This window comes from Diadema antillarum, unplaced genomic scaffold (assembly GCF_040938485.1).
Source record: "Diadema antillarum isolate AM-2024a unplaced genomic scaffold, OU_Dant_1.0 seq00001842_RagTag, whole genome shotgun sequence".
In the NCBI taxonomy this organism is placed as follows: Eukaryota; Metazoa; Echinodermata; class Echinoidea; order Diadematoida; family Diadematidae; genus Diadema; species Diadema antillarum.
In genome coordinates, this window is record NW_027272514.1 from 17,335 (window position 1) to 29,224 (window position 11,890).

At 38.6% G+C, this 11,890-nt stretch overlaps 1 protein-coding gene across 1 annotated transcript; it reads right to left on the reverse strand.

The window, feature by feature from the left end:
• Positions 1–8,028: 8,028 nt before the first annotated feature.
• LOC139712690 (uncharacterized) lies at positions 8,029–11,890 on the reverse strand. The gene is made up of 5 exons (XM_071624491.1): positions 11,751–11,890; positions 10,985–11,481; positions 9,774–9,958; positions 8,950–9,031; positions 8,029–8,280 (listed from the first exon to the last, which is right to left on the reverse strand). The coding sequence occupies exons 1-5, from the start codon at positions 11,888–11,890 to the stop codon at positions 8,048–8,050; spliced, it is 1,137 nt and encodes a 378-aa protein (XP_071480592.1). The 3' UTR covers positions 8,029–8,047.

An 11,890-nucleotide genomic window follows, 5' to 3' on the forward strand; every position in this document is an offset into this window, starting at 1 on the left:
GTATGGAGCTCCAGCTGTGTACTTGCACTGCCACTGTGCGTGTCTGTAGACTGTACTAGTGTGACGTTTATACTAGCTTCTGAACAGTTATAATGAAAAACGTCGGGGGAATAAATTATTAATTTAATAAAGAGCAGCCAGTTAGCCTTCTCTACTTGTAAAGCTGACTAACGTTAGATTTACACTTCAAAGTTTCAAGAATACGACTCCGGAAAGTAACGGTGTGATAGGTATTTGGCAGCGGAGTAACTAGGGAGCGGAGCGGAGGTCGTACAGGCTGGTGTGATTGCGAACTATACTAGTGCGGCTGCGGGTGAATGAATGCAGCAGCTAGCAAGCCTGGCTGTGGCCCCGCTGCTGTGGTTGTAGCGGTACGGTAGTTACGCTCCTGTGTTGTGTTCTTCGCGTCCCACAGTGACACAGCATCATTGCCATGTGTGAAATTGTGTAGGATACAACCTCTACTCTGTCACACGTGACAGCGATAGGAGTGAGGGCGCCATCAGCGACGGGCTGACGTCAGGGATCTCTCAACCTCCCCCTCTGGATTTTGACTACACTTGGCAAGAATCGTATCTCATTTCATACTACCTTGATGAAGGGAAAAAATTAGTCAATTCGGATTTTTTTGGTTATTATTATCATACCTTCAAAATAGTATTTCAGTTTAGATGAAACATTGCGTATCTTTTGTTTCGGCCACTCAAACGGCTACAATAAATTTCACCCGAGAATCAAGTTCAGAAGTTTTGGCTAACTGAACGTTTTTCGAACATTTTCAGAAAGTCCCTTTCCTAACGATTGTGAAGAAAGCATATGCATCTTTTGATTTGTTTCATTTATGTGAACACTGATAAAAACTCACGCTCAGTCGTAAGACTGTTTTCAGTAAGTCCGTATAATGGTTATACATGCATCACGTATAGTGTACTCAAATTAGCAAAAATAAAGCAAACATAAAATTTAATGGAACAATCCAAATGAATGTATACTGAACTAAGAAATATTTATTGCCAAAAAATTATGATAAAAATACAAATTAGAAATCTAGCAACATGGAGAAAGCTATATTAGGATAAAACAATTAGAACAGCAAAATCATAAACAAAAACAACTTGAATAACAAAAAGGAACAAGCGATATCAGTCGCATCTAAAAAAAAATAGAAAAATCAATCAGAACTGATTAGTTCTTGAAAGATCGAGTATTTTGTCTGTTTACTGCTTTTCTATGGTAAACTGTTGAACAATTTAGCCACTATAATTGATACGAAAACCATGTGTTGATTTCACAACAAAAAAGTTTGCATTGCATGGGTTTTGATAATTTGACTGTTGAATGAAAAAGTTTTTTTTTTATTATTTTACATTGTAATTGACAGCTGAGATAGCTAGGGAGCAGGGTTGATAAAAAGCCTTTTTTAAGCCTTTTTTTAAAAATCTTAGTATTCATCAGGCAGTCAATTCGTGGTCTTTAATGGAAACCTGCATGTCTACTGTGTCGATAATCTACTATAAGAACTAACTATAAAGGACTCTATTTTGGAAAATTTGAAAGGGTTTACGTGGTTTAGGCGGAGCAGCGTATAGGTTTAACACCACGTGCTGCAATAATCGAATTGGGGACGAATCATCTTATCATAAATTACTGATTTGTGTAGTAACTCCAGTTTGATAGCCATTTTGATCATTTTGTTTTGTTTTCGAGAGGCCAAAAAACGAATTTTATTCTGCTTCAATTTCAGCACAGACTATGACGATCCAAGTCTGTTATTAAAAAAAAAGTTCAATTGTTTGGGAAAGTATGAAATTGCACTGGAAATCTTATGACTTACAGTTACAGCAACCCTACAAACCCATACCTGAATTACATTGACCACAACATAGCCTCAAGTAGCCACGGTCATACTGACAAAACATCACATCGCAGATTTTACTCTTCTCGAAATTTTGACCGCACACTCCCCGAAAGTTTCTCGCGAAGCTTATCACGCGAACTATAGGGAAATTCCCCCCCCCCCCCCCTTCTGGAGTTGGAACGCCGCAACTGAAAGTTTGAAAAGTTTGTCACGTGACCAATCAACCACCTGTTTGCGGGCGGTGCCTCCGAAATGCGCGGTCATTCATGTCATTGGGATGTACGTGTGTGCATCGTTACGTCACAGTGAAAGCTGTCAGACGGCACGCGTACGCGTTTGATCGTCTTAGTTTGTGGCGCATGCGCATCAGTGACCCAAATTTCGAGGCGAAAAAGTTCCGAAACTTAGAGAAATTTGACCGCCAGTGTGGACGGACGAGCAACTTCGCGAAAATTTCTCGAAGCTTGATTTCGTGATGGTTTGCCAGTGTGGCCGCGTGGTTTTTGTTAGTCTAGGCGTGCCACCTTCACCACCCCCACCCCACATACACAATAAGAGCACAATCAGCCTAACACCTTCAACAAATCTACATTTTAAATGCTATATACCACACAGATGATTTACAGAGATTTGGGAAGCCACTCACTTACAAGATTACTATCAGCTCAACCTCCTCACTCTTTCCCTTGAATCATTTAACAAGACCTCACTGATTTTCAACACTCGAAATTCTGAATGTCGACCTGAAGTGGTCAAAATTGAAATAAAGTACATAATTACACAAAAAAGTGCCCACTCCGCCGAAATGGCAACAAACGAGCTCCGATGGTCGGAGGTCAATGACACCAATTACTACTTCTAATTTACTGCATAATTAATTCGAATACTGAATATTATTATATGTAATAATCCATCCGTTAACAAATTAGCGTTTCTCCGAAGGTACAGTGAACATTAGGTTTTTTTTTTTTTTGTTTTTTTTTTTTTGGCCATGATATTGAAATTTACGCAAAATTCACGCTAAGCTGAACTGGCACATAAAAAGAACGGTACTACTTTTGAAATATTTACATCTGCAGTATACGCAATAACTTATGAGGTATATAAGATAGACCTATTAGATGTGCATTTTCGTAAATTAAACATAATGTGCGGTTACTTACCTAGCCACGTTTAAGGCAGGGAGGGAAAGGGCAAGAGAGAGGGAGAAAGAGGGGGATAGAGGGAGAGAATGAAGTATAAGTGGAATAATAGTAATTGTGCGAGTCTTCACCATTACATCAGTAGTGTGTATGATAGGCCTATATTATATCAGAACATTTTTTTTTCCTTTAAGTGCAGCCCTGAAGAGTATCAGAATTGTACGCTTTTCAAATACAATCCAAAATGTCACCCAACCCTGTCAGTAAATTTGTGCTTTAATTGTTCGATTGCCTATCCGTAGCAAAATAATATTTTGTATCGCTCGAAAGAAATTGAAAAATAAGTGATTAACGCAATGTCCTTGTTGTTTTCGTCAACTTCAGAGTAATATAGGGTTAATGGGCTAAAAAGCGGAAATATCCAAATCCAAACCTCCGAATGAAAATTACAATAAATCGGATACAAACCAATGCTTCAACAAGTTTATGGTACTTTAGTAATCTGTATGCACATCTAACTGTGTCTTGGCGATTCCTTTTCATCTTGCTAGAATTGCTCAAGCCTCAAACATCATCATTAAAACATCAAATAACGCATATTAAAGACGCACATACGCACATACAATCGCAAGTGGAACCAGCGGCTGGTTTTCAACCCTTTTGAAGGAAATTGATATTACGAGAAAAACTATACTGCACACATACGCCGGAGAACTACCTCACGCATGTCCCCGCTAGTTAACTATAGTCACTGTTTATGCGTCTGCCTGTTTGTGTTTCGCTGGCGCCATCTTTGGCCAATCCATGACGAGGATTATTTGGTGGATGCCGAGACTCCATTGGCTGCACACCTGACCAATCAGCAACCCGTTTTTTCGCGTTTCACTTTGAATCATCCCTCTTCTCCAGTCAACTTGTTGACTTAAAAACAAACAAACAAATCAAAGTTCCATCTGAAGGTAGGGAAACACTTCTTGTTGTTTCTTTGCAGGCTTATCACCGTATAATATGAGAAATGCCCTGCCCTCCTATTCCCGATCTCTCTTGAAAAAAAAAAGAAAGAATACAGAAAACAATAAAAAAATTGAAGCTTCCTTTTCACATTTCAATGTTTAATCATTGTAATGATAAAGATCATTATCAAAGTCATTACTACTACTACTATTTCAACTACTACTGTACTACTATTTCTACTACTACTACTGCTACTGCTATATACTACTGCTACTACTTCTACTATATCTACTACTTCTACTACTACTATAACTACAATATATTACTACCATCAACCATCACCATCCTCACATTATCATCATAATTTCTGGCTCTTTAAATTTGTTTGTTTGTTTGTTTTCTTTAATGGGAACAGCTGCTCATCAAAGTGCATTTTGTCAGCACAAACCAAAATGTTTCATGTATATTGAAAGGTTCTTTGTTATTTGTGTGTGTGTGTGTGTGTGTGTGTGTGTGTGTGTTTGTGTCTGTCTGTCTGCCATAGCCAGCCATAGCAAGCCATTAAACCACTATTCACATCTCTGTTTACCTATTTTTAATCAGTATGATGCAGTGAGCCATCCATGACCAAAAATTGAAATATTCCATTTAATATTCATTCAGTCCCAAGCTTATCAATTGAGTCATCAGAAAATGGAGGGTTGTCGCCAGAATGATGGTACCTGGACTTATGTTTGAACTAGTTTTAACGTTTCTACCAATCTAATCCCAGATAAACTGTGGAAAGGGGCAAATGGCATTTTCTTCAATAGAATTAAAACTTGATACTGTTAGATATACATACGTACAATGTATATTCAACTTTGCCTAGAGCAAAAGTGTTGTTTCATAAATATTCATAAACACTTGTGAACTGATGCTTGTGGCCCTTCAAAAAAACAATTATTACCTAAACTGGCAATTAACATATATATAATTATTATAACTCAGTCTACATTCCTCTGGTCCCACTACTTCCACTGCATATCAAGACAGTGAGTTTGTTCACAAGTCCATGCAGGTTCGTGCAGGTATTCATGGGCGGATCCAGGAATTCCGTAAAGGGGAGGCACCTTCACAAAATTAAAGGGGGGGGGGGGCACACTCCCTATTTCTTTTGTTTTAACAAAAAAAAGGGGGGGCGGCGTGCCTGGTGCGTCCCCCCTTCTTTTACGCTATCTAGATTGCATGTTAATTGCATAAAATAATGTTAGAGTTCAGTTTCCCACTGCATATGAGAGAAGTGATCAGCTCTTGAATGACATAATGTAATTTGCAGGAATAAATCTTATAAACCATCATTATATTATGCACCTTCACAAAGACTCGGACAAGTTTTTACTTATCACCTGTTTTTACAGATAACGTATTTTGTTTTTGTTTTTCTCATAGGTCTTTATATACACACTAACTGCCAGCAGTCTGATCGCAACAGTGTCACACAACAGATGTGTCCACTGTTATTCCAGTGGACATTATGAGGTCTCTTTTCATACCTATGACAAAAACCTCACACACAACACCTGAACCTCCTACTTCTTCCAATACTAGAAATGGTACAGCTTATTTGTAGCTGGTTTCTATTTTGCATTTCTGATGACTTGTACGCAGTATGGACATGGGCTGCGGAACACTTACTGATGAGTTTAATAATAAACTTGGCCAGGGGATGCAAAACACACAGACACGTTCACACACACACACACACACATACTGTACACACATTAAGCTTTTCAAAAGGAATATAAAAAAAGAAATCAGGGAAAAAATTACACCAAACCCCATGACTTCCTGAGGGTTCTGCCCAGAGACTCTTCCCATCAGAGGGTTGAGGGGAGACCATTGACCCATGACACCCCCCCCCCCCCACACACACACACACAATGCTCTGTGGCCCCATGTGCTACTGTTACAATCAAATAGCTGTTGCTGCTTTTCATTCATTACATGGTTCTTGTTATCTATCACTTCTTATCTACAAGAGAAGACTTTTGCAAAAGGGACAGCAACTCAGTAAAAGATGTTTTTATTGCTCTCTTTTTCAGTTTTGACATGTACTCCAAGGAAGCACAATCTAATCTTGAGTCACATGTTTAATAAAGAAATGCAGCAGACTTCATGGAAGTCAACATCGCATAAGTTGGGAAATCACATTAAGTCAACGCTATGAAACAAGACACCCAGGGGTCTGGCGCTCATCAGAGTATCACAATTTCACCGTCCATGTATTCTTGCACACCATTGCCTCGGGGCCCATCCCCTGACCTGCATGGAACAAACTTGAAATAACAGTGTACAATCACCAATCTACTTAGTACTCATGGCAATAACTTTGCTTATCATTTCTGGTTGTAGAGAAGACCATCTGCATTGGGTTAGGGCTGGGTTTAGGGCAATAGAATGTACATACACTGCTCAGTATGTGAAAATATCTGATCAGCATGGCATAGACATTGCACAAGCTAATGAGCACTGCAGGCACATTTTTCCCCCATCTGTCTTTACATCAATATGGAACAGGCATCATAGTTCAATTATGGGACTACTGTAAGAGAACTCATCTGGACTGCAGAATAGGTCCTTTCACTTTATTCAGTGAGCATTCTTTGATTATAGTGGTTGCTACAGCTTTTCTTGCCAAATGTAACAATGCTTTTATAGCAAGAGCACCACAGGGAAGAAAGACAGAGTTCTCCTGGCTAAACTGTGCATTTCTGCTGTCACAAAGAACTTTTAGTACTTACACAATTTGCCGTGGAACTAATAAAGGCTGTGTCTGTTGTGCTTGATGTGTATCTACAAAGGCATTTTTCTCTGATCAATGGCAGGTACATGACCAATTATATACAGGATTCAAATGCTATCTTATACTGAGAATGGCAAACAGTAATAATTACAAATCATAAAAATTTCATCAGTGAGAACTTTACATGACCAAATACACCCTTAAATTCAAAGTATAACAAGAATATGCATCTGTGGGACAACACTAAAATTCATAACACATCTTTTGCTTTAGTGCAATATCTTAAGCTATTGAGGTGTATTTTTCGAGTTTTGTTCATGTGAATCCAGAAAACAGTATGCAGAATTGGCAAAACTAGAACGAAAGTTGTTATCATAACAGATTGCACAAACATATGTTGTCAAAACTAAAAGTTGTTTTAGGTTGCAATCTGTACCCTTTTACAAACAGACATCTAGTGTTCATAGGTCACATGAATTAAGCAATTAGTTTTCCTCCCTGTCTCAAATATTTGCATGTCTCTTTTTTTTTCTTTAAAAGAAAAGAAAAACAAAACTAACCAGTGTACTCTCATAATATAGAAGTCATTTGGACCAGTAGTTGTCTTTTGTTATACATGTACAATATCTAAATTTTGTTTTAATTGAACAGCACAGTGTATAAGCATAACAATTACATAGATGATAAAGTTAGGCCCTGAATTTTTATTTCGCTGTAATGAGAATTTCATTTCAACCATGTTTGTTATAAAGGGAGTGCACTGTATTGCTGAAAAAGGAAGATAACACACAGTAAGAGCCACTAATGGCAAGATTTGGTCATGGGAAATATAACCTCAAAATATGATTAATCGCAAAACAACCTCCGCTCCTGGTTCAGTCCGTAACTTGTATAATTCTTACAATGTCCATAACCGAAATACCCTTACTCTTGATGCTACAAAGGATCAAGTGTTGCACACATCCCATGCTGTTCACTGTGATACAGGCAAAGCCAGATGGACTACATAAAGAACTTTATCGATAGTTTGTCACAGTTTGTTGAGCTTATGGTGCCATTTTGACAAAGTCACCAAATTCTTGCCTCCTTCTAAGACACATTCATTTTATATCAGCTCCTGGGAGGAGAATCACTGACATTGCTCCTAAAGAGGCATAATGCTTTACTTCTCGACCCATCGTTCTTGATCAATTTAGCCATTCATCACATTATTCTCCAAACCTTACATTCCACAATATCACACACGTGAATCATATGTTGTAAACAGCAGTTTCCATGTATTCCAGCTGTCATAAACCTGTCACGGTTTCATTTCACAAATGAGACCTCTGGTACATCATCACCCTTGGTTGAATTCGACGGAGGAGACGACTTGTCCGGGGCAGCCTTCACCTCGTTCAAGCTCAGTGTCTCCTTCAACTTCGCCTCATACTCCCTGAGCCTCTTGAGTTGGTCATCGTACCCTGGTCCCAGCGTCCACAATTTCTCCAACTCGTAGAATTCTCTCATCTCCTCTGACATCAGATGAACTACAATGTTACCTGCAGTTTGGATAATGGAAGCACATGTTGACAAACTCTTGCTCATCAAATTTGAATGGTCACACACTAACCCTCAAAAATTCGGAAAAAGTAGCTTTTGGGATGTACATGACATTAATACAGTGTACTATAAAATCTTTCTTACGAGAACAATCATCACCATCATTTCAACTCACTGCTTCCTATTACTGACCATGATAGAAGTTTTTGTCAGGTGCAAGGTTAATAATGTACTTAGGCTAGTCTCACAGTTGTTTTGTTCACAAAGTTCATCTGATCTCCTCCCAATGCCTATGTTATTTCAAGATGACACAATGTTGATTACAGTCAAGGTTAATACCATATTCTTCAAGGCAACAATTTCACAAACATTTCCCGTATCCTGTGACAGTTCACTCCACCGCACAAAGTCCTGTCTGGTGAGTATTAATCCTTTTGCAAATACGTTTGAAAAACAACAATAAGGAGTAAAATATAGAACTAAAATTTTATCTACTCATTGATGGCTAGTATATACCGAGTATACCCAGGCAGGTTTCCACAGAAAACTTGCTATGGCAAAATCAGCTTGTCTTCAATGAGTTAAAAACCTGTATGCCATTGGTGTTATCTCTTGTTTGTTTGTTTGTTTGTATGTTTTTGTTGTTGTTGTTGTTTTTCTAAACTTACCAAAGTCCATACATATCCAGTCGTCTGTGTTTTCTCCCTCTACTAGAATAAATGCATCACGTTTGGTCTTTCTGGCCTTGTACTGCACATGGGAAAAATGATCATAAAAGACATAAAAGAGAGAGTGAATTTTTGGAAAGTCATTTTGCCATGCGAATTCACACAGTGACATTATCTTTCTTTTTCTTCTTTTTATAGGAAGAAATCTGTTTGAATGCTAATAGGGTGGAGGTACAAAACAAGAATAGCTGATATACCTGCGATAAAGGTTATACAGGTGCCCATGCGAGTATAACAGGTTGACAACAATCAAATAGAACACATTTACCAACACATGTAAGCAACAAATATCAAGGATTTCGAGATGCATATCTTTACAACAAGATTTACACTAACTGATTTGCATATTTGTACAAATGCTAAGTAACCCTCAGGCCATAATACTGTAAACGCCATATATTTCGCGAGTCTAAATCTTCGCAAATCAGGAAATCCTGAGAATTTCGTGAGTGGTTAAATTCGCGATCATGGAGTCCTGTACTGAACGGAGAAGAGTACATGTGTACGTCACATTCACATCGGGGATCAGAGTCAATATTTTCGCGTGTCTTTAATTTCGTGAATAGCACCTAACTCGTGAAATTCGCGAAAATAAAAACCTCGCGAAATATTCAGCATATACAGTACATACATCAGGAGCAATCATTGTCTACAAATTGTAGCTCTTCATGAAAGTATTTTGATTGTACTTGCTAAGAAAACCATGCCAAAAAGCTTCTCTAAAAACATTTCGTAGTGTACTAGTATTGTATACAAGGACTAACCTGCTGGTTGATGTAGAGAGACATAGCCTTCAAGTGCCGGTGTGATCTCCCTGTGGCGACAATGAAGAAGTCAACATATTGCTTCTCTTTGGGGATCTTGATGACACAAATGTCCTGGGCATTTTCCGCCCGCAGCAAGGCAACCATGTCGTCAATGCTGAACACATACTTCTTTTCAGGGGTTTCTGCCAGCAAAATGAAATTAATAATAATAATAAAAATGATAATAAATCACATATCATCAATCAACCTGAAGCACAATGCCTTGGATTGGTGGCACACATGCAAAACTCATCTAAGTTCACAGAAAGAGAGAAACAAACAGATCATATCTTTTCTTTTTTCTTAGAAGACCTTAAAAATTGCATTGGTTTTGTTAACTTCATGAACAAAGTTAAGAGGACTATAAAATCAAACCAAGAGAAGGGTCACAATTCAAAAACTCCTTGTTCCCACATAGAGAGTGCAGTTTCTTCTTAGCCTCAGTAGATTTTGATCCATGTTGTCATATCTCTTTATATTCATTGCTCATGGCGAGTGCAGAAAATGCAGAAAAACATGCAGTGCCTTTAAATCTTTAAATCTAAATTACAATAAAGATTATATAGGGGCCTACACCGTAATTGAACATACCTTGTATAAAGTACTGTCACAAATTAAAAGCAGAAGGAACACTGTATTTACTTGTCTTGAATAAAATGAGGGAAAAAAATATTTGATCAGGTCTATGCCCTGTCACATTAGAATTCAAATTCTTGTGATTTCTGTTCTAGTAGTAGTAATTTATGAGGCCATACTTCACAAATTTAAAGGGCTCGTATAGTTTTGGCTGAGACCTAACTTCAGGTTTTTAGCATTTTTGGGTGAGATAATGAGAAACTTCTTATGAAATATGAAAGAGCTTGTAATTCCAAGAGGAATTCAACGCTTATTTGATGAAAATTGGTTATGAAATGGCTGAGACACCCAAAACTGAGCAATACTAATAAATTGTGGGACCCACATTTCATTACGATCCCTTTGTTTTACTTTGTTTTTGGATGTCTCAGCCATTCCAAAACCGATTTTCATCAAATAAACGTTGAATTCCTCTTAGAATGGCATGCTCTGTACCATTTCATAAGTGGTTTCTTGGTATCTTGTAAAAAGTTAAAAGCCAAATCCTCAGCTCCACCAATACTAACCAATCCCTTTAGCAGTGTTATTCTCACCACTTTTGCTGACTGCCTGCAATGTTGTGTCACAGTCAACATCACCAGCAGCAATTTTAAACTCTAGGCCTTCCATCCTTCCTTCTGTTGGTGATGACTCATCATTCCCCTCCTCTTTTGCCTCACATTTGTCAATTTGGGTTGAGTTTTGAGGTGGCACAGCTTTGACATGCTCATTGTCTGTTTCTACCGGTGTCTTTTCATCTCGCCCAAAGTCCGATGCCAGCTCTCGGAGAAGCGATTTCAGCTCAGGATCTTTCCCCAATATGGAGTCCGTTCTCTGGTCTGGATGAACCCACTCAACAACCTCTGGATTGCTGCTGCCATCATCATTTTGATTCTGATTGCAAACTGAGTCTTGCTTGTCTTCTTGGCAGGTGTACGCAATGGTTCTGATGCTTCTCACATTTAACGCTGCTGTGCTTGCACATGATGACAGCAGGTTAGATGAAGTGCATGATGATACTGGTAACACTCTTCTGCAATCTACACTCATCCTACAGAGATTGGGATTTCGACATATTGTGGTCAATGATGTCTGACTGGAAAAAGTGGCAAGGTGGGAATCAGCAAACTTTGGTGTGAAGTCATTCGCTAGCGTGGTAGCAGTATCATGGTAAGCACGATTTCTGTCCATTCGAATTGAATACAGTTCAAAGTACTTCACATTTGGGTTCATGCTACATCCTGACAGACTTATTGTTCTACAAATTACAGTAGAATTACACTCGGTACTTCGTTCACGTTTGCAAGAAGGAGTTTTTACCACGTTGGAAGGACTGTCTCGTGAAAACGCCGCTGGCAATTTACTCCTGCTCTCACCAGCACAAGCAGCCGAAAGTCTGGGGTAGATAGCTGCTCCTCCCGCACACAGACCTTTCCCAGCATCGTGGAAACATCGGACAT